This window comes from Chaetodon trifascialis, chromosome 16 (assembly GCF_039877785.1).
Source record: "Chaetodon trifascialis isolate fChaTrf1 chromosome 16, fChaTrf1.hap1, whole genome shotgun sequence".
NCBI classification, from domain to species: Eukaryota; Metazoa; Chordata; class Actinopteri; order Chaetodontiformes; family Chaetodontidae; genus Chaetodon; species Chaetodon trifascialis.
In genome coordinates this window covers 18,558,993-18,582,326 of record NC_092071.1, presented here as the reverse complement: position 1 = coordinate 18,582,326, position 23,334 = coordinate 18,558,993, and the positions used below count along the sequence as shown (strand labels likewise).

At 41.0% G+C, this 23,334-nt stretch overlaps 1 protein-coding gene across 2 annotated transcripts in view; it reads left to right on the top strand.

Moving 5' to 3' along the window:
* LOC139344266 (leucine-rich repeat transmembrane protein FLRT1-like) overlaps nt 1-17,421 on the top strand; it is a 37,467-nt gene extending 20,046 nt beyond the window's left edge. Inside the window, exons 2-4 of one of the 2 annotated variants that reach the window (XM_070982249.1) lie at nt 1,823-2,075; nt 10,165-10,249; nt 13,194-17,421. In XM_070982249.1, the coding sequence (XP_070838350.1) occupies nt 13,267-15,318 (2,052 nt within the window). In that variant the 5' untranslated portion in view covers nt 1,823-2,075; nt 10,165-10,249; nt 13,194-13,266 and the 3' untranslated portion in view covers nt 15,319-17,421. The remainder of the gene's footprint in view (nt 1-1,822; nt 2,076-10,164; nt 10,250-13,193) is intronic. The other variant, XM_070982248.1, reaches the window with a different exon arrangement.
* Nucleotides 17,422-23,334: the final 5,913 nt, after the last annotated feature.

Genomic DNA, 23,334 nt, shown 5'->3' with positions numbered 1-23,334 from the left:
CGTCACATAGTAAACCTAATGTATTCTGTGTGTCAGTTTGCTTGGACTCAGTTTGCTGCACTGACATCGGGCATGTAACCTATAAACCAACTGATGGTATATAATTAAATCATCGATAAGTTGCACTGTCTGCCCAACACTTAGTTATTTTGTTGCATTTGTTTCAGGTCCAGTTCAGTGATGAGATTACATTTCTAACTCCTGTTACAGGTTTTCATCCACATCAATGTTGAGTATTTGTCTACATCAGAGATTTTCATACTGTGAGTTGTGTGTCCCCAGGGGTCCATGGGAGAGTTGAAGAGGGGCCACGGAGGGAGAAACATAAGGCAAATATTCTGCTTGAGGTGACAGATGCATACCAGTGAAAATAATGGGAAGTTAGTGTAGTTTGTCTAGCTAATTTGCCCAGTCAACAATAAGGTAAATAAGGATCTTCATAAATGGACTGTCACACTTAATGGAAAAAATTGCACTCCTCCTCTGAGGTATAGCTTTGTCAAATCTGAACACACAGACATGATACATATATTTTTAGTTTCAGTCTGACTTACACTTTCTAGTGTCCTCATTATTTCTGAAATCCAAATAATTGTCAGTAAAAGCCCTTGCTAAATTGAGCAGTGGTGCTGCTGTGTGTTTCCTCTGTGTTTCTATGCTGAATATAGGGGGGTGGGCCATAGACTTGGGTTGAAAAGTCCTGATCTACATGAATACCTTTTGTAGATACCTCGTTGAAATTACTCCACAATTAAGCCATGTATTTTGAGCCAAGGTTTCAGAAAATGTGGTATAAAAAGATCCAAGTGCCCTTCTTAGTTTTTCATTCTGGAAAAGATTTTTACAGAGCTCATTGAAGGCAGCATGTTTGAGAATTTGATAAATGTTAAAGGAGCAATGCCACTCTGTAGCTTTAGATCAGATCAGATGAGGTCTGGTTTCATGACAGGGGGAGTAAGTTGAACTGACTAGAAGGAAGATGGCGTGCTGTCTCGTGTCACAAAGCAGTCGATGTTAGCTGTGAAGGAGACACGATCAGCATCGATGTGAAGGAAAGACAGTGAGATCAGGGTGGAGGGAGGGGGCTGCTGGCAGAGTTTCAAGGCTGCGTCTGGGAAAACAAGAGAGATGGTTGGTAGCTGGAAGATTCAGATGTCATTAACCATTTTCTTTTCCAAGTATGTGACAAATCCTCAAAGGGGAGGTGTGAGGGAGCTTGATGAGAGAGGAGAGAGTAGTTGACGATCATTTTGTGAGTTTAGAGGCAACAACTTGGAGTAAGGTTGCTTTTGGCTTTCGCGTCAACATATCTTAGCTGAGACTGATACCATTCTTTGAGCTCAATGTGCTGTTAACAGCCTAAATGACTGTCGTAGTGACGCAATCATCAGCTTAGCAGAAAAGAGCACAGCATTAAATCTGATGGAAAATCAAGGGAAAGCTAATGGGTTTTAAAGTTTGCTGACTTCATACTTTTATAATTGGCATTAAAAATACTTAAACAGCACGTTCAGTCATTTAATTTTTTTTTTTTTTTTGATGAAATGGAGTCATGCACATCTGATGTATTTGTAATAAATGGAATTAAAATTTGGAAAATGAAGAATAAATCACTTAATCCTCTAACCAAGAGTAGATCAAGAAAAATAATAAACATAGAAACAGAAATAGAGTATGCTGACATATGATGCACATGACAGGCAGAGTCATGCAGAAAGATCTGTAATGCCATTACAGTTTCATCAGAAAATGTGACATTTGAGTGGCATTGATGGTCAGCTGTGTTCCCTTCTGATTTTTCTGTCACTCTCTTTCTCCACAGAGAACAGATCTGAAGCCAGTACTGACAACTAATCGACATCAAAGCTGAAGATAGAAACACAGAAGACAGAGTTGTTCCTGAAAAAAGTGCCCCCCTAGGCACCTCCTCCTGCATCAGCTGCCCAGAGCTGATGGACTACATGTCGACAAAAGCCGGGGTAGATACAGTTTGCGGACTTTGAGGGAATCGTGTTGGAAAGAATTGTGCAAATGGTGCTTCAGCACCTCCTTTCCTGGCAGCCCCACTTCAAAAAGTAAGTATGGATTCTTCATTTAGACGATGCATTTGAAATATCTGAGCAGTTTCTACCTTTTGCTTTGTGCTTTGTGATCAAACCATATTATAATCAAAGTATGTTCTTCCGTATTTGAATTTGCCTTTGACTGATTGCCTACTCTCTCTGTCTCCTTTATGATATTTTAATCCCATGGCCCTATGAACTACCAGTACAGAAAAATAAATACCTGGAGACCTTTGAAAAACCCAGAGAGTCGATTAAGAGCGATTAACAGTGTTCTAAAGATATTTCCTCCTTGGTAACAAAGAATAAATTGTCCACTGCATGATTACAAAAGATTTGTAACCTGTTTCCCAAATTGCATCTCTTTTTCCCAATGCAAACAAAAAGGACACATGTCTCCTTGCATGGACCAGAATTCAAAATTCTATTAGCAGTTTCAAGATATTGGTATGTTGATGTTTATTTCCAATATTTTATATTTTCATACATATTTATGTGTTTTACAAAAAGGAGCAAGGACATGTGGATTGGAAATACAATTGCAGCTTGGACTGAAAAAACAACAACATATTTTTCAGACAGCATATAAACATAATGTGGTTGGTTGAAATGCTGCGTTTAAGATCCTGGAAAAATATTGTCAAAAAAAAAACCAAAACCCTTCTGGGTTTATTTTTCAGACAAACTGAAGCACTGTGACTCAAATTATTTTAACCCCAACTAATGTGACTCTAACTCCAACAACAGATTGACTTCCATGAACTGTGCAAAATGGAATATGACAACTGCTTGGAAGTCAGGAAACTGTCTCTGTGCATGTCATTTTGGCATTTTCATGAATACAAACAAACACTGTTTCACCCTAGAAAAGGTGAACATTATGAGACCTTGAAGTAAATAGAAACCAAGCCAGAGGAACGCCTCTACTATACTGCTTTCTCAAATGGTGCCAGTAATTAAATAAGAGATAAATGAATCCATTAAACAAACTTACACTTATCAACAGTTAAACAGTGAGCAATAAAGCTCGATTATCCCCCTCATTTTCTCCTTTTGGGCAGGAGGCCAAACAAAGCAATCAGTAAAGGTTGCACTAAAAGCCGGCACCCATTAATGAAATATACTAACTCGCTGCTATCGGTCAGTTCTTTGAGGTGGACTGTATCTCGTGACTGCCTCATTTTGTTTTGGGTTCCAAAGCCGACACATACTGGTTCACAGGGGTTTGGGCTTATTTCCCCTCCTGCTTTACTGGTTTCCACACATGAGCCAAAGTTCCAACTCCAATTTTGCAAGTTGACAATACGTTTCAAAAATAACATTCAAATACATAATTTTCATAGATTCACTGTCTAAATCAGGAGAAGTATGATATGTTCTGCATGTGTTTTGAACCCTCTATGACCAGATTTCAGTGGTCAAAGTAAGAGCCTCTGGGGCCACAAGACAGTGAAGAGTTTTGAAGGACTATGTGAAGCTTTTTGGGATTCAAAGCAACTTTTGCTCATGATCCGAACACTCCTACAGCTGATCTCTCATGCAGGAGAAACCCACACACACACACACACACACACACACACACACACACACACACACACACACACACACACACACACACACACACACCGAGAAGTCAGAGTTAAGTGTACACTGCACAGGATCTTTTCTGAGCCCTGGAGGCAGCCTGTGTCTGTTTATTGACCGCGATTTCTCATATGGTGAAAGAAAACATGGAGCGACAACATTAAATCAGATTTACATCATTATTAGCAAAAGCCTGCGTGACATTTAAACCACCACTACAACTCCTTCTCACAAGGAAATATTTTCTTGCATTTACTTAAATTTATAGTCTGTAAAAGCTCTGTAATTAATTTTCTAAGTTGTATTGCTCCTGTAAATTTCCTTTGGACCACATTGTATTCGACAAAAGTGGATTTTAAACATTGCCAACATTTGTTATTTCAATCAGTCAAAGGAAAAGAAAGGATTTGTTTGCCTTTTGAATTCTGTTTGGACGATATAAAGACTGTTTAAAATGGGATTAAGCAAATGTTGCATAAAGGGAGGGAGAGATAAAGAGGGAAAGAGAGAGAGAGAGAAGCTGCTACAGATTGAATGCTTAGGAATAAAATATATAAAAAAGAAGAAAAAAGAACAAAACATGAAATTCAGTCAGCGTAGACTGTTTACGACAAGACTTTTTTTTTTTTTTTACATTTGTAAACATAACACAAACAGGTGACAGGCCAGACAAAGGTGAAAGGAAAGCATGATGGTGAAGGGAGGGGTGATGATGGTGCAAAAGAAAACTGGGTCTCAGTCATCCGCCTCATCATTCCCACACGCCACACGGAGAGAGTGTGACACGGAAAGCGAGAAGAAAAATACGTCCCTTCTAACCGGAAAACAGAGCTGCTTTCGCTAAATCAGTGCAGACTGAAATTGAGTCGTCAGATGTCCACGCTGTGTGTATGAAGGCAGACACAAACATGTTAAGATTTTGGAAAGCACAGTGTAGGATTTGATGTGGAGTGGAGGCTGTTCCGAATATGAAGACTCAAGTAGCTGACAGCGAGATGAGTAATACTGTAGGTCTGAGGCCACAGGCAGAGATCAGGGCACCAACATGTGATGGAAACTGACCCCAGATCAGCCCAACCAAGCACTAAAATAATTCGCAGTGAAGTTATTCATTAGATGTTTTGCTTGTTCTTTCTATATTTTTTTTTAGATTTGCAGCAGGATGTGAATTTGGTTTTGAAATGTTGCTTCAAAACAACCAAGGACTAATTGAGCTATAGCCTTGAATAAACACAGTGTGAAAACTATGCTAGGTTGGAAGATTCTGAGCTACAGCAAAGACAAAGATGAGATAAGTTAAGCTGAATTTAGATTTAAAGGGAGTCCTGCTGTAGATACCTACAATGTAGTTTTTTTAGTTTTTTATTTTGTCATTACAACAACACCAGACCAATGCATTGTACATGATCAGGCTGTATCATGCTCTAATTGTATTCCCCACAGTAACTGCACTTCCCTTTAATATAGAGTGACGGTGGGATATGTAAGTGTAATTGAACCAGGTAACTTCTCATTTTTTCATGTGTCATATCTTAGTTTTCTTAAGTATTATGACAAAGATACAATTTTACAGCTGAGAATCAATTTGTCACTGCTCTCCAAAAGAATATGACAAACCCTGTAATGGTGTCATCGCAACCTAATTTGGCATTTATGTACTGCAATGTTTTGTTCCTCATCAACGTCCACACTAACACTGATATATATGCAAACTCCATAACACACAACCATAAATGAAGCTTTACTTTGAAAATCTGTATGTGAAAGGCCTTATAATATTTCAGTTGTGTGGAAAAATGACCATTATGATGTAAAAAAAAAAAAAAAATCTTTATTCTTTGTTGTGATGATAATGCTGCACTTTGATAGCTGCCCTCCCAGAAACTGAAGTCAGGACATGAATGCAAACCAAATAACATTGTCTGGGTCTTCAAATGGAAAAAGTGCAAAGAATGTTAACTTTCATCCAGCCAGAGAAAACAAAAATACAGACCTGATGTGAACCTAAACCCAAACCCTTTCATTTATGTATTCAAATAGATAAAAGGGCTACTGCAACATCTGAATATACAATGCTGAATAAGAACAGCCACAAATAATTTAAGAGTAGAAAATACATAAATAAATTACATTTAAAACAAAGACAAAGATGAAACATGCAGTTGGCCTAATCGTTAAAGGTTGCAGTGTAACGACGCCTCGTCTAGCAGCTGCTGCCGATGTTGATGTGTGAAAATCAGGTGTGTTTGCTCCATGACAGAAATGTGCAGTGAAAGGATGAGTTTACACTCGAAAGCACATACATTTTTCACATCATTATAGCAGTGGTGAGATGGTAGGCGTTCTCAGCTTTTCATAGCTGTTGGACCTCCAGTATGGCTGCCAGACATATCCTGACAACACAGTAAAGGTGTCAGGGAGGTTTTTCATTGATGTTATCTTCTTTTTCCTCTGTTCATATGATGTGGAGGTTCATTTTCATTCCAAAAGTGCACTGTTTCCACGTGACTCAGCTGCCTGGGCCTCCCACAGCCCCGTATTTATATTGCAACTTGTCGGGGTTGAATAAAAATTTAACCAATTAAGCTAACCAACCTCCCTCTCTCCTTTTCTCACAAATAAAAAATCCAATCAGAGTCCTAGCTGAAGCGTGACAACCACAGTCTGACTCCTTGACTTAAAGGCAGGAGATAAATTTGCCTTTTTAAGTCCTATTTAAAATGATCAAGTATGTTTTCTCAAAACGGAGAAGCTAGACTCTTGAGAATAAACTGTTTCCTCTATTTTATGAAGCACCAACATTACTGGAAAAACAGCAACATTAAAAGCAGTGCAAATGATTTCAGAAGCCAGTGAGGCACTGATCAAAGACTGTATTATGACCACTGACACAGACTGACACATCTAAAGTTTACTTGCCAGCTAGACTGCCGGGCTTGTGCCGTCTCACTTTATCATCCACCAATGTGGCAGAACAGCAAATCTCCCTTTAAATATTGAGACCTTTATTTTAAATAGCTTCATAGATAAAATCCAAAGGCATGTAGGTCAATTGTTTCTTTCGTTACTCAGCAAATAAAGGCATGGAATACCTTCAGTTAAGGACGGAATATTAAAGTCATTTCATATTAGAAAGGCAGTTTTTTTCATCTATCCTGTACAGAAATGGATTTTAAATCAAGACTTCGAGTCTGCAGCCATGCTAGCAGCTCTGTGAGGCTGTTCGTAGCAGTGCTTTGAGCTACAGGCTAACATCAGCACTCGAACATGCTCATAATAACAATGCAAATACGCTGCTGTTTAGCAGCTATAATGTTTACCACACTCATCTTAGCTTAGCGTGCTAACATGCAAACATTTACTAATTCACACGAAACACAGAGCACTGATGAGGCTGATGAGATTCAGTGGTTTTGCAGGTATTTAGGTCATAAACCATCATATTTGACCAAAATTGTAAGCTGACAGTTGAGATAGTTCAGTCTGCTGATAGTATGGCTTAAAAAAGATTTTTTTTGTAGGATTACTTTTAAAGGGTTAGTTCAGATTGACAAGGCAGTGGCAGAGCAGCAACTCCTCTGTTCTGCAAGGTAAAATTACTCTCTTTGCCAAAGGAGTCTGGTGGTTTTGGGGAGAGCCATATTAAGTTCAGTTCCCACTCAGAAAGAGCTGTCTGACAGCAGGCTAAAGCAGTGAATATTTTAACTATAGCATAGACTTAAATTGGTATTGATTTTTTTAGCTGGGCCTTTTTTGGTGGCTAAAATATGTTTTGCTGCTGACCCTGCCCACAGCAGTGCAGTGCTTCACTTCCTAGTGGTTGCTTGTCCTCCTGTTGCTTGTCCAAACTGAGGACGTGCCAATCACCATCTGCTGTAGGTAATACACTGACTGTGGATCAGAACCTCATACAAGCCCACTTCAAATAGTCGGATTTATCCCTTTAATCATAAAATTGTCCAGTTGAATTCTGTGTAAACTGTTGCTTTAATGCCTGGGTTAGCATGGGGCACATTTTGAACATAAGTCCCTCAAAACCCTCTCAGCATCATGTATGATTTGTTCTTACCTTTGTGCACAATGCAGGAGCATATTGCTGCGAGGAGCTGCGGCCCTTTTGTTAATGCTGAAAGGATTTACCTGTAATCTTGCTGTCTGCAGTAAGAAACACTGAGCCAAAAGAATGCAGGGGCAGCAGCAGCTGCAGTAGAGAGGACAGGGAATTAGACTGGTGGCACGACAGAACATATTATAGTGCTGTAAAAATAAAACATGTCATAGTGCTGTAGAGCTATATATCAAGTCACTTCAGGGCCCTGTGAGCTACATACCCACCAGCAAACAAACCCCTCCAGGATAAAGATACATCCCCACTGTGAATCATGTCAAGCATCGCTTGACATACAGTAGCTGCAGTCCTATCTCTGTTACTTTGCCACAGCATATTTCCTAAGCAGTATTTAGTCAAGTTATCAGGATGGATTGTGAATTATTATTTGTAGTGCTCTTAATTAATTTTCACTTTTGTCATATTTATATGGCAATTGGACGCAAGCGCTGGAAGCACATTGTCATGAGCATACTAGTTTTAGTTAAAGCCTTGAATACAGATCCCAGTGTACATGTGTACAGTAATGTATAATTTATTTGAATTGGAACCAAATCTTTGGTTTGTTCGTACATCTAAGAGAAGACTTTAAGCTCTTACTTAACCTGGCTAAACACAGCAGAAACCTTTTTTTTCGAATGTTAATTTAGACTGTATGACAAAAGCGCTTTTCATCAGGAAACACAAATCTTTCTATGCGTCCCATACCCTGGGTCTTTGTGTCAGCCGCTCAGATGAGAAACTGCTGAGTGCAAATCCAATCACTCCTTCATGCCAGGAAATTGGTGTATAAACCAAGAAAAAAAAAAAAAGGAGTTAGTATGAGGGGGAGAATCCATTACTCATTAAGCCTTTAACATGTTATTCAATCTGCCTCTATAGCATATTTACATGGCATGATTTCAAAGAAGAGAAGATGATAAGAGAGTTAAAAGGATTGTAAAGCGTTGCCATCAAATAATTCATAATTCTAATTTATTATGAGCCACCAGCGCAGGGAAAATATGTCAGCTGATGAATGTACGGCTTTATTCAAAAGACTCCAATTGTGATCTTGACAGTAGTGTTTCTTTATTTTACATCAAAGTGACAATGAAGATCATGATTTTCAAATGTGAAACAAGCAAATTGTGTAAAACATTTGATTTTATTTGATTAAATTCTTTGTATGCTGCCTTGTTTGTTTCTTTTGGGGATTAAATCCATTACTGCTAAGACATGGTCTCTTAGCCTGGGTATTACAAGCAATATTCTAAACACAGATAAATAAAACCCAGCAACCTCTACGAGCAATCAAAATGAATAGGCCATGCTTTTCTGGTCTGTCTCATTTTTTTCTATCTCGGATCCCTCGATTTATTTCTGTCATCACCATAACCATCATGTTTTTCCTGTTTCCACGTGTCCAATCTGCAAATCTAAAATACAGTTCATGGACATTGCATGTAAGATAAGCTGTGGGCCACTATTATCTTTTCCCTACCATCAGTAAAGTGGATTTCCTGATACATCAGCAGCCCCTTCGGCCATCCAAAATCCGGTTTTCCAGATTTCCCAGTCCTATCCCTCTGTGGGGGTCTTAATGGGAAGATGGGATTCAAAGGTCTTGCTCAAAGCTGCTTTCTGTCACTCTCGCTCCCTCTCTTTTTTATGTAAATCGATCCAGTCTTGGGTTCCAGTATTAGATTGGGGGTTGTTGTGTGTACAGCGCTCTGCCTGAGGCGGCGGGCTGTCTGGCTAACACATTACCCCACATCCCTGCTTTACCCCCCTCTTCAGATAACTGAAATGTAGACTGCAGCCATATAGATTGTCCCCATATGGGTTAATGTTTGCAATTTGATCGTGCACGGATAGACAAACACACTGTAGTTCCGAAGCAGAAACATTCACACGCACAAACACAAAGAGCAGGCAGGTGCTTTTTATGCTTTTACATCTTTCTCTAATAGAAGAAAAATGAGCAACCATGGGGCAAAAGCTCCTGAAATGACAGTCTGCCATTCTTTGTAGCGCCTGCTTAATCCAGAGAATCACAGCTCAATATGCTCTATTAATCCCTCTGGCTCTCCGCACCACTTCAATCTCACACCACATCTATCTTGTTTTTAAAGGGCTGACCCAAATACCCCAGTGTTCACACTCACTGCTGATGCTCCTGGGATTCAGAAGTCATCCATTCTTTAGCACTACTCAGCCTCACACACACACACACACACACACACACACACACACACACACACACACACACACGCACACACACGCATGCACACACATTATAACCACATGGACATTTATAGCAGAATATGTGTAAACTGTTCTTACTCATGAAATGAATTCATGTCAGACTGCTCAAACTGTTTAAGCAATATCAGCTTTTTAAATTTCGGTAATGATTTTACTCTTCAGGTTCCACTTGAAGTGCTCTGACGGCACTTCACTGTGTCAAGAGGTGGGAGGCAGAAATAGGCGCAGAAATGGAGTTTCATGATCAGTGAGTACGTTGGGAGATGTTTGAGCTGATGGTGATGCACATAAATCTGAAAACTGGAGCAAGAGATAAAAAATAATGCTTGAACTTGTAAAATAATGCAGTGACAAATGATGACATTGTTAATAATAGCACTATTTTCTACTGAAGCTATTATTCCCAAGTCCCAAGTCTGATATGCAATGAAGAAATAAATTAATAGTACATCGTGGAGAACAGATTGTCAGCATGACTGGTACAGATTTTACATGTAGGTGTCTGTAATAATGTGCCCCATCAGGGGTAGAGATGTAGAAACAAATGAACGTCTTGACGGAACAGAGGAAAGAAACACAAAATACTTTGAGGCACCCCAAATATTATACTACATTGATGACAGCTGAACTACAAGAAACAAAAAGAGCATATTTTTTTTCTTAAAACTGCACTCACCAGCTTTAAAGGGGATGTTTTTCTCTGTGTTGTGGTCCAGGACTGAGACAAGAAGGTATTATCAGTGAGATAAAATTAAGCAACACATTCTGCGGCCGCTAAAACCTAAATTACATTCAGCCGGCCTCAATCTCAGACATCAATTTCCTCAATGCCATTTTACCTTACAAATATTGTTTTCTGAATCCATCACCTTCTTCAATACTTGTCAGTTTTATTTTTATTGGATTTTTTATATTTTATAAGCATTATTAGAGATTGGTGTCGTCTGCACACATCAGTTTAATTCAACTACCTGATGGTCATAACCAACGGCCACAGAGAGGGTGGTGACATAATAATAGCCTATAATCACATCATCACTTTCAACCATCATTTGGGATCACTTGTTCTCATGAAAAATGACAGCATTAGAAAAGAGAGCTGGAGACACCACGGCTCTTTTCTCACACAGAGAAATCACATGTGCAATGTGGATGTGAATGTAAGATAGTTAAAGAAATTGTTAAATAAAGAAAGATGTAAGGGGAGGGGGTTTCTGAAGCTGTTTCCCAGGCGACAAGTCCAAGAAGTGCACTGGCAACTTAAAAGTGTCCGGATAGGTTTGATAAATGTAATTTACTGATGAATAGGGTGGTCAAGAAACCATGCCCACATCAACACAGTGGAGAATAAGTGCTAAGAAATTGTAATAAATCTTCCATTTGGAAGAAAAATTGACAAAACATTTGAATTAACAAAGGATAGAGAGTAATTGCTTTACCATTAAATGCTCCTGGAACAACATAGCTGGACAATTGTTGGAGGGTTTTGTCTTTTCAAACGGTGATTGAATACACATGAAAATGAGTGAAATGTCAAGCAAGTTTGTCATCAAAATATTCTGTATTTTGGTAATGAATAAGCACATACAGATGAATGTTTGCAAATATCAATTCAGCAAAGTCAACTCCCAGCAGAGTCGTTATTTATTTGGTTAATTATCTTGCTGTCTAACTTACACTCCTGGGAGTCCTGTAATCTGCATGAGAGCCGACTGGCTCTGGCAGATCACCTCGGATTTGTGAGAAAATCAATACTACAGCCTTACTGTGTTTGTGGCTGTGTGGACCTTAATGGTTTGACTAATGGCCCTGGTTATTGAAGACTGTGATGGGCTCAAGTTCAAAAATCATATCAAATCAAGTTTATTGTCACATACACAATCATACACAGGACAATGTATTGTGAAATCTGATCTCTGCATTTAATCCAAGTATTAGGAGCGGTGAGCAGCAGCCACTGTGCAGCAAACCCTCAGACCCACTCCAGTTCAAAGCCAGTGCCTTGGTCAATGGCATTGACATGAAAATTAACATAAATGTGTTTTTATTGTGGGGGAAACCACACAAACACAGGGACAACATGCAAACTCCACACGGAAAGGCCCAGACCTAAGGGGTCACTGTGCTGCACTTTACCAGTTTCCAAATTTCTGTAGTCAAGAATAAACTGACTGTTACGACATCGCTTGCTTAATCAGAAACAACAAACAAGCAAATTGTGATGCCAATCAGGTTCTGAGTACAGCTCATGTGGACTCCAATCGAACAACTGTAGTGACTACAAATAGATAATTAGTTGTCAAATCATCTGCATTCTGCTGCGCACGTTTCTTTCCATTACTATTTTATTGTACGTTCTGTCATTCAGTGCAACTAAATTAAGAGGACATGATATGTGTGAGAAAGTTTTTATGGAGTTTCAAAGTGCCCAGTGCCATCTTGACTGACTAATGAAAATTTAGCTCTTGAATGAGATGGCTCTGATCTAAAACACGTTTTGTGAACAATGTTCTTTCTTGATAATGAAAAATATCTTTAGCGCTTTCTGGCTAATGCAGCCATCTGTCCGCAACTCCTGATGGAGTTAGAAAGTCTCGCAAGACCTCTGAAATAATTTTGAAGTGGTGAATAATCTCAAGACTTCATCAATGCATAAGGCTTAATTCTAAATGTTTGACTGGATTCGTCAATTCCAGTGTTGGTCTTTCTAAGACTAAATATTCACTCTGCTTTTAACATTCTGTGCAGGACACACTAAAGTTTAGTCTTTAGGTCTAAACTGGAATCTTGGATTACTGCTGTTAATTCAACATAATGATTGTTGGCTGTACAGTTATCTTTGTGTATCTTTGGCTTTGAATTTGGCTTTGAATCAATGGCAGAATGATTTAAGAGGCTGTGACGGGGATCCACATAGATCCATCCATGTGTGCACATTTCCCTGATGATATGATTATTAATTCTGGAAAAAAAATTATTGAGTGCAAGATGTCTCTGTAGCTTCTGTTTATATATGATAATTGTCGCATGTTCCTAGATTATAATATTGCATAATACACATACTTAAAAGCAAAGTGTGAAGATGAGCTCATGAGATGTCACTGAAATCACCTTAGCTGTCTCGTCACCTGTGACCATTAACTAATTCATTTGTGCATCAGTGCTGACTGTAATTTCTCTTTCTCTCTCAGGGTGGAGGTCACAGGATTCCAGCTCACTGCAACGATTTGAGGATTACCAACATACCTGGAAGAGAAACAGCTTATGTTCACCATAATGGCACCTGTTGGTGTGGCTAAACTGTGGGCTCGGCTCTTTCTGCTGTTTCTTTGCTTGACACTGCGTGCTAGAATGCTTCTGTTTGCTGCAGCTACCATACAGGGGTATATTGGAGACAGGGACATGATATGCCCATCTGTATGCCGGTGCGATGAGGACTTTATCTACTGTAATGATCGTGGCCTGAGCTCCATTCCATCACTGCCTCCCTCTGCTTCTGTCCTCTACCTTCAGAACAATAACATAAACAACCCGGGTTTGCCCACTTCCTTGGAACACCATCTTGCTGTCCGCGTGGTCTACCTCTATGATAATGAACTGGATGAATTCCCCCTGCACTTGCCACCATCTGTCCGTGAACTGCATTTACAGGATAATAACATACGCACTATTCCTCGTAGTGCACTGGCTCGGATGCCCTTGCTAGAGAAGCTCCACTTGGATGACAACTCCATTTCCACTGTTAGTATTGAGGACCAGGCCTTTGCTGACAACCCACGGTTGCGCCTCCTTTTCCTTTCACGCAATCACTTGTCTAGTATCCCCTCAGGACTGCCTGCCTCCCTGGAGGAACTCCGTTTGGATGACAACCGAATCTCCACTATCCCAACACACGCATTCCGAGGCCTCACCTCACTTAGATGTCTTGTCCTGGATGGGAACCTTTTGGCAAACCAGCGCATCGCTGATGACACATTCTCTCGCCTGTCCAACTTGACTGAGTTGTCCCTAGTCCGTAACTCCCTCCAAACCCCTCCTGTTAACCTGCCCAGTGCCCATTTGCAGCGTCTGTCTCTACAAGAAAATGCCCTGACTCATATGCCACGTGGTTCCTTGGATGGCATGCGCAGGCTGCAGAGGCTGGACCTGTCAGGAAACAACCTGACCACCCTGCCCAAGGGACTGTTCAAAGACCTGGACAGCCTCGGTCAGCTGCTGGTGCGAGGCAATCCTTGGCATTGCGGCTGCAATCTTCGCTGGCTGTATGACTGGCTGCATGCCCGTGGTAACTCCATCACTGTGAGAGGTCTCACCTGCCATGGGCCTGACAGGGTGCGAGACATTGCTTTGACAGACCTCACCAGCGAGATGGAGGAATGTGAGGTGGTGAGGACAGCGGGGACCAGAGACAGAGTGGGTGGAGGTGGGGTTGATAGCTCTACCACTCAAACCCCTCCACAGGGCTCTCTCTTCACACTTCGCTCAAAGCGACCTGGCTTGGGGCTTCCTGACTCTGGCTTAGACTATACTCTCAGCAGCAGCGGTGTGGGGAAGAGCCTCGCCCTTAACGTGAAGCCCCTCTCTCACAACAGTGTCCGTGTTACCTGGAGTGTGGCCCAGCCCAGCTCTTCCTTCAGGCTGAGCTGGCTTCGACTGGGTACTGGGAATGCTATGGGATCAATCACAGAGACTCTGGTCCGGGGTGACCGTCGAGAGTATCTGCTCACCTCCCTGCAACCCCGCTCCAGCTACATCATCTGCATGGTACCCCTTCCTGCAAGCTCTGAAAGCAAAGGGGCAATTTCTGGAGATGCTGACTCTGATGAAGCTTTGGTGTGTGCAAAAGCTGAAACGTCAGACCTCAGCCCTCTGGAGGAGGAAGAGGATCAAGACTCACAGCAGATGACAGTGTTGCCCCTGGCAGGGATTATTGGTGGGGCTACCGCCATTGTATCTTTGGCTCTTATTTTCGGCGTTTTCTGTTGGTATGGACATAGGACTGGGCATTTGTGTCCCCGTGACCACTACACTCGCAGCAGCTCCCGAAAAAGCAAGACCTATGATGATTACATTGAGTCAGGCACCAAGAAGGACAATACCATCTTGGAGATCCGCGGTCCGGGGTTCCAGATGACGCCTATGGCAGCTTGCCAGCCAATGCAGCCTAAGCCCCTACGAGAGGATTACATCATTCATACCATATTCCCCTCCAATGGCACTGGCCTGTACAAAGGTGCTAACCATGTTTCTAATGCAGGCACCAACCGCGGTTATAGAGAAGGAGGAATCCCAGATATAGACTACTGTTACACATGATGTATGTATCAGATCCTGTTCACAGTGTTATTGGTAAACTGTATAGATGCACAATTTCCCTTCGCATGGACACTTCTGAAGCACCCCTCTGTGCCTTCTTCTTCTGGTCTCCCATTCCAAATTACCTGCTGTTCACTGCACTGAAAGTACTGTATGTGATTAAGTGGAACTGAAACTGTATGGGAGCAGTTCACTGCAGGAACCAGCAGCCAGTGCCCCAGGTGTAAATGCACAGCTGACTGTTTCTTCACCATCTTAGTAATGGCCTGTGTATGTTTTCTTTCTGTTCTTTCCCTGTGACATGTAAGCAAAGAATGTATACGCTGTGGAAAGGTCAAATTTAGCGGGGGTGCAGGCAGAGTTTCTCTTTCACATACAGGCGCCACAGCAGTCAATTCAAAATGGATTAAGAAATAATGAGAAACTGACATTTTTGGTACTCTTTTCCGCTCACCAGTCATACACAGTATGTAGTCTCATCAGCTCATTGTTCCAAATGCCTCAACTACATAGATGTGCCCTACCAGCTAACCAAGGAAAGGGCTTTGTAAAGCTGTGAATTGTTCTATTTCAAACGACCCAATAACCACGTGTCTTAAAGTAGGCTTGTTATTACCTTACAGTAGTTGGCAGGGTGAAGATCTTATCAGGGCTGGTTGGCCTTGGTTATACCTCTCAAGATCGTTCACCTGAGATCAGTATTGTAGTGTTGCATCAGATCAGATGCAGCACAAGCATGTAGATAATTTACTTAGATACCGACTGGGCTGTGTTTGAAAAATGCTTTGCTATTTTTATCAGTGGTTTGTTTAGTAATCAAATCCTGCACAGCTCTCTTTATTTATTTATTTTGTTCCTTATGTGATGTTTTTTTGTCTCTGCTAAAATTGCTTTTTTTATTTTCAGCCACATGTTTGTCATTACTGATGAAACGCAGCTTTGATGAAGGATTTGTCTCATCTAAACAACAAAATACGAGAAGTGAGGAAAATATCCTGATGGCTGTCTCTGGGTTCATGTTTTCTTAAATGCAGCAGAGTGAATTCTTGAGTGAGATTGTTTATAATATGTAATCTGAAAGTAGACCCCATGCAAAGACAAACATGTCAGTCCACTGAGACAGTAGAGACCGACCTCAATCCCTCTTCTCCCATTTATTTCCTGCGTGCTTAATCTGTGAATTCAGTTTCCTCCACATTCTTAAAGGTGTTCACAGAGAATCCAGACTGGACCTAATACTAAAGTGGACCCACCTGTGTGAGGCAGACTCTTAGTTAGTGAACCCTGAAATGAGGGCGAGAACTGTGAGTGGAACTGAGGAGACTCAAACCGCAACACTGTTGACCTGCACTGTGGAGCAGCAGCCAAGCTGTGGGTGGGTGGATGGACTGGTGGGGGAGTTGGGGGATGGGGTGACTCCTCAGTGAGGTGAGTTCATTGATGTTTGTTTTAGCAATGGTAAAAGGCCCCCGCTCATTCCACCTCTTTTATTACTGAGCAGCACTAAAAATGTAAATGTATTAGCACTTAGCAGGGAACAGGGATAAATGTAATAGCAGGCACAGGGAGACAGAGGGTAAAGAAACATCTCTAGGCACTGAGAAAGATACAGAATTGATGGCTCTGGCACAGTGGAGTTCACCCATGCATAAATCTGTTTGTCATACTCAGCTTCTCCCCTTGGGTTTAATATTGTCCATCAGTTGTTTACCACTGTGTTGCTTCCAAAGGGGAAACCTTTTGTGCTTCCTTGACTGTTCAGTCCGCTAGAGTTTTACACTGGTGTCAGTGGAATGTATATTTTATCTTGCACCCTAAATCACTCGCTTAAACAAACATCTTACTGGCCTGGCTAATTCTGTTTTGGGGAATGTTGATATAGTGTACTATTTTACCGTTGGTCTATTCAAGACACGTACTTCCTCGTCATTTGTATAAATAAAACCATGGCCACAGCCACATGAATATTTTTTCTGGTGAAATTATAGAAAGTAATGGTGCCATAACTTTGCGTAAAAAATTATGTGAACCTAAGATGTGTGTGGAATTTGCTTTATAAATTCATCTTCAGAGGGGATCAATAAAAAGTTTTATAATCTTGTTATTACTGCAACCTGTCATTTCACCTCATGCCTGAGGACAATATTTTTATTACTTGTAGAAATAGGAGATAAAATTCTATCCCAAGAAACCAGCTTTTAAGCAGAAATTAGACATATATTGTTTTCATTTGATGAAGGTCCTGAGTAGCTCTGGGATAAAACTGTGCCGACTGCAGCCCAAGGCTAGACACTTGAAAGTACTGTAGCTGAGATAGAGCTTGGAAGTCAAAAAGCTCATACCCTCAGTGACTTTATGTTGACATGCAGCCTGGGACTTCACAAGGCTGAATAAGCCCGAGTTCATCAAAATACTTAAGATGAAAAAGAGTAATCAGCCTCTGCTGGGTTAAAATTTCAGTTAGGTCGAGGGACTGTGCCTGTGCATTAGCTGGATACCCTTCTGACACAGCCACTTGAAAGAAAACAAAGCTGTTTCATTTGCAATATACATGAGTGCAGGTCAGTGAATGAAAGACAGAATGGTGCTGACTTTTAAGAGTATCTTACAGTAACAGCAGTCTGAAAATGCAGTATTTTACTGCCATCTCTGGTTGAAATTTTTAAGTCTGTGTCACCTCTGACAACATCCAACATCACTGAAGGGTGTGGTTTTGAAATTATGTCATAACCCTGGAGTTCATCTCTACAGCAAGGTGAGAAGATAAAGACCCCGGTGTGTTGGATTTAGTGGCATGTAGGGGTGAGAAATTTAGAATCCATTGGCAGCCTTTGTGTACCCACAGTCGTGTTGTGTTTGGCAGTGTCAGAGGAAAGCTTATTCCTGACGTCTGTGGTCTGGCATCTAGCAGTGAGGTTGCAGATTGCAACCAGCTGAACACTTCTTGCCTCATCCTCCCCTGCAGTGTGTGTGTGTGTGTGTGTGTGTGTGTGTGTGTGTGTGTGTGTGTGTGTGTGTGTGTGTGTGTGTGTGTGTGAAGATTCTCATTCATCCAGGTCATGGTTATCCAAGGAGGGTTGAATCAAGGGCAAGTGGACTTGGTTGTAGAAACATGAAACATTTCTGTCAATAGATCCCCCTAAATCTAACACACTGGACCTTTAAACCACTGGTCAGCAAAAACAGGACTTTCTTGTAGGTGTTAAGTCACACTTCAAGCTAACATTGGTCTCTGCAAATTTTCACTCACTAATGTGTTGTGAAACTGGCCCTGTCCCAATTTATTCTCTGCTATTGTGCTTGACAAAAAGCAGAAATTGCTGGTTACATTACTGCAAACTGCAGACACAGAGGCAACACCTCAAATTTAACTCCTTTGCTTGTAAACAGTGTAGACTGATTGAGAAGAAATTTAGAATCCATTGGCAGCCTTCATGTACCCACTGTCCTGTTGTGTTTTGTCTGTGTCAGAGGAAACCTTATTCCCCCGTCTGTGGTCACCAACTGTTGAATTTTAGGTTCAAAACTCTAAAGCAAGTCAGCCATCTTTTGTTACCTTACTGCCATTGTTCTGTTTTGTTTCATTAACCTTCTTCAGTGCAACTTGCATTTCTTGCCGTCACACATTTGACAGTCATAGACTTGAAATGTGCTGCTGTTTATTTTCACTTTCTATGCCCATGGGACTATGGTAGACCTGTGAGATATTTAATGACCACCACCGTGGATCAGCAGTGTGCTGCTGTTGCAAAGAACTGAACAGTTTGTAACCACAGCTGAATTCCCCATGCAGAGCAGCAGAAGCTGATTGGATTATCCCCTCCTGAACATACTGGAGCTGTGAGTCAACCAAACACAAGTTAATTAATTTCAAAGGTGAAATACACAAAGTTTGTACATACCCCTGAATGAAAAGCCAGAAGGGAGCAAAACATCTAAAAGGACCTCATTGCATCTTTACTTCTCTAGCAAGTCTGTTGGCTTTAACCAGGTATGGTTGAGGCAGACCTTGCTTAAATGAAAAAGCACATGAATGCATTACAATCTGCAGGTATCACTTCCTGTATGACCAATTTGGTCTGGGGGGAGCTCCACTGATTTCACACATCAAAGTCTACATCAAAGTGTACTACTGCACATGTGAAAAAAAGCTGTTTAAAGCCTTTTGTGGAACTGAGTGGAATCTGATCAGTAGCCTCAAGTGATGTCAGTTGAGTCAGTGTCAGTTGGGTCTGAAGGCTACAAGTTTGGAAATGAACAAAATCTGGGGATATGGACATAGAAAGAAGTGAGTTTACCACACGTCTGTCGTCTGCTTCTCATCTCTGCTTGAGCCTAGCCGCTAATAGTGTTACACATTGTTTTTTCTTTACTGTCCATTGTGAGCTCCATGATGTTAACTGAATGCAGTGTTAAATTGGTGGAGTACTATGGAGACTTAGAAGCCGGACCAAGGATAATCATAGTTGTCTCATTAAAAGAGACCAATTTATTGTGAATGCTTTAACTGTACATCAAAAAAAAAAAAAAAAAAAAGAGAAGAAGCTTCTGCAGAGCAATGTCACCTTGGAGATGAAACCGTTTCCATCAGGCATCAGTAGTATTGCAGCCATTAGTGTGGAGAGATGGAGTATGTAAACTGAATTTGTTAAAAAAGATGGCTCAGAAAGATTATTCTTTGTCCATTGAAGCCTCTGTCTGAAGAAAAGCCCTCTTTGGCCTCATGGTCACTAAGAAAGGCTTCACTGCCAGCAGTACATATGTCTCTGCTGGTCTCGGACAGCACACTCCCGCTCTCAAGCACCTTTTGTGCTCACAGAGATGAAAGAGTATCCCATTGTCACGGTCAGCCGGATCACAACTCAAATAACTGTGACCTGAAGGTTGGGCAGTAACCTATTTCTTGCCTCACTCTTGGACGATTTAAGACCGCCCCCTGTAAATCTCATTGTGCAGTGAGAAAAAAGGAGAGGCAATTGAAATATGAGAAACACAATATTGGACATTAGGCCAAAGGGGGGATATTGCAGAGAAAGAGATGGTGGAGATGTTGATGATGGGAGTCGTTGTGGAGTCTCACAGCAGATGGACTCGTTTGGGTTCGAATGCAGATGGTTTAATAATGTTTTTCCAAGATTTCAACAGTTAAGGGTTGATAAGCTGATCATCTTGGATAAGCACAATATAATGCTGCATGGATTCTGGAAGAAACGCCTTAAAATCCTGAGGAGAAGGCAATGGCAACTCTCACAACACAAAAACAGAGACACAAACTGTTTTGGTGGCTCCCTGCAGGGTAAGCAACGTAGTAATCCCAAAATCAGTATTACAGTAAGTTTTCCTTTTTGGGAAGTCATAATGGGGCAATCCTGGACCTCAAAGAAGTAGCTGCAAATCATTACTGAAGATCAGGTAAAGACCTTTTCTGTCTCTTGTTGCTTCATCTGTAATCACAAAATCTGATCGAAGAACTCTGAGCCCTGCAGTATAAATAGAGGAAATAGACCAAGGGCTCAAAAATACCATCTGTATCTCAGGAGGAGATCGTACAAACAGATACATGAGAGATACAAATGCAAAGGCAGAGAACATTCAGTACTCTCTGCATTGGTAGGAAGCTGATTATGATGGACCCGGATTGTGTTGCCGCATAGAAGGAAAGACCGGCCATAATGATGGTACTGGAAAGCCTGAAATGTTACCCTCTCGGACTACCATTTCACTCTTAACACTGACCATGCACTAACGGCCTTGGAATGCGCAAACAAAGACACAACTGCAGATCGGGAGCCAGACATAATCCCTGTCCCCGAGAGACGAAGCTGAGCTTGTTAGCTGGAGCTCACTGGTGTGACTGGCATGAAGTGGACCTCAATATTATATTGGAATAACAGTACTAGATATGCTCTTGAACCTGTCTTGGCTCCAACTGAGCTCTAATTACTAAATGTGATGTGTTGTTAAAACAGTAAAACCACATAGTTGCCCTGCTAGAAGGGGCCTAAAACAGTACAGCTTTTTGTTTTTAAATGTCTTATTGTGTGTATTGTTCTCTTTTAGCCAATGGCTTCTCTTTAAATGATACTTCAGCATTTAGCAGTCAGGATTTCTTGCCTTTACATATTTTATTACTGCGCAACAACCCTACAGTAATACTATACCAGCCTAGTCCTGCTATTGTTGTCTGTTTCAATGTCTCAGAAACAGTCTGTGTTATGTATGTTGAGCTGTAACTTGTGCACACACTGTATTGTTCCATTGATTTGCCACTATTATGCTTGCATTCTTTTTCTGATTAGTTAATGTAGGAGAGAGTTAATGGAGACAGAATGTTTGTGTGTGGGTGTGAGATTTTCTCCGAGCGTGGATTCAAGCAGAGTATTACCAAAGAAAAATTTGTTGCAGCACAAATCTACTGTAGGTACCCTGACATCTGTATGAAGTGCGCTATTTATTCTGAAGTGGTAGTAATCACGGTGATGTGGCTCAAATTACTGAGGTGCTGCTCCAGACTGGAATAAAATTACATTTTGTAAACCAATTTAGCCTAGCTGTTTTACAATTAGATCAGGGGGATATTACTGACACAGTTGTTCTGGATGGGCTCAGATTGTAAATACCTTCTACAGGAGTCACTTAATAAAACTAATACCATTAAGAAAAAGCTGATGCGCACACTGGCTGAATTTGTGCAACTCTGTGTGGACAGGTGGCAGCGGGGTGTGTGTGTGTGTGTGTGTGTGTGTGTGTGTGTGTGTGTGTGTGTGTGTCTGTCTGTCTGTCTGTCTGTCTGTCTGTCTGTCTGTCTGTCTGTCTGTCTGTCTATGCTCAAACTTCGCCTGGATAACAAATAATAGAAAGCACAAATGAACCATGCTGCTGGTATATGTTTCCAGGAAAACTTTGCTCATCAGTGTTATCATCACATCGTCCCACTGCCAAACCAGCATGATTGTAATTTCAGTTTTCAGTAAGACAAAGGTCTTCAAACAGGATTATCTGTTTTTCTTCAAACTTAAAAAAGGCTGGTCTACTCAGCTGTTATCTTGGGAAAATCATTTTGTCATTGTTGTCTGATCATATTTAATTTGTGTGTTTTTTTTGTAAATGGCTGTCTCTGAATTATAACACTCTACCTTTGTTGGATACTGAAGGGAAAAATAAATATTTTGTAGAAAGGATGCCTTGTTACTATGTGGTTAAATGTGAGCTTTGGGACAGACGGAAAAGTTAATGTTTCCTTAACAGGATACTTTGTTTTGATTGTTGATCCACCACCTTCATCCAGACATTCACGTCCCTCTCAGAATGATTGTCATCACTTTCTCCTGACTATTCATCTCTTGCCACCATCAGGTCCAAATTTCAGTTTTTGGTGTACAGTATGACCTGCCAAATTCCCATTACTCAGCTGTACTTTGTGTTTAGGGCTAATTAGCAATTGTTAGCCTCCTAAGAAGCTAAAGTAAGCTGCTGAGCATGGCCAGTATTTTGCCTGCATGCTTCACATCAGAGGATTAATATTGTCATTGTGAGCATGTTAGCATACCAATGTTAGTATTTAGCTCAAAGGAGTTCTGCGGCTGATGCAGCCTCATAGAGTGGACTGTAGACTCTTAATCTTGTTTAGTGGTGGGTATTTAATCCTTTTTATATTTACACAGTAATATATGTTTGATATTGGAAGCTGCTGTTTTGTAAGTTTAGCTTTTTGATTAGCATTTTGTCATGCTCTTTCAGGATGAAGTGGGCATATTGTTGTAGCATGTTTCCTGCTGCTTTTGTTGTTGGAGGGATGACTTCCTGAAAAGAAAATACTGGTAGCACCCAGGATGCTTGTAGAGGAACCGTAGATTTCCATTGCTATAGCCTCCCAGTTGCCTTCTCTCCACATCCACATTTACATTTACACACCTGCTCAGCTGTTGACATTGGTCTCACTCCCATAACCCAGCCACCACCTCATTACTCATTCAAATATAAGTATTCACCTTCTTGTACAGCTGCCTTGTTGCA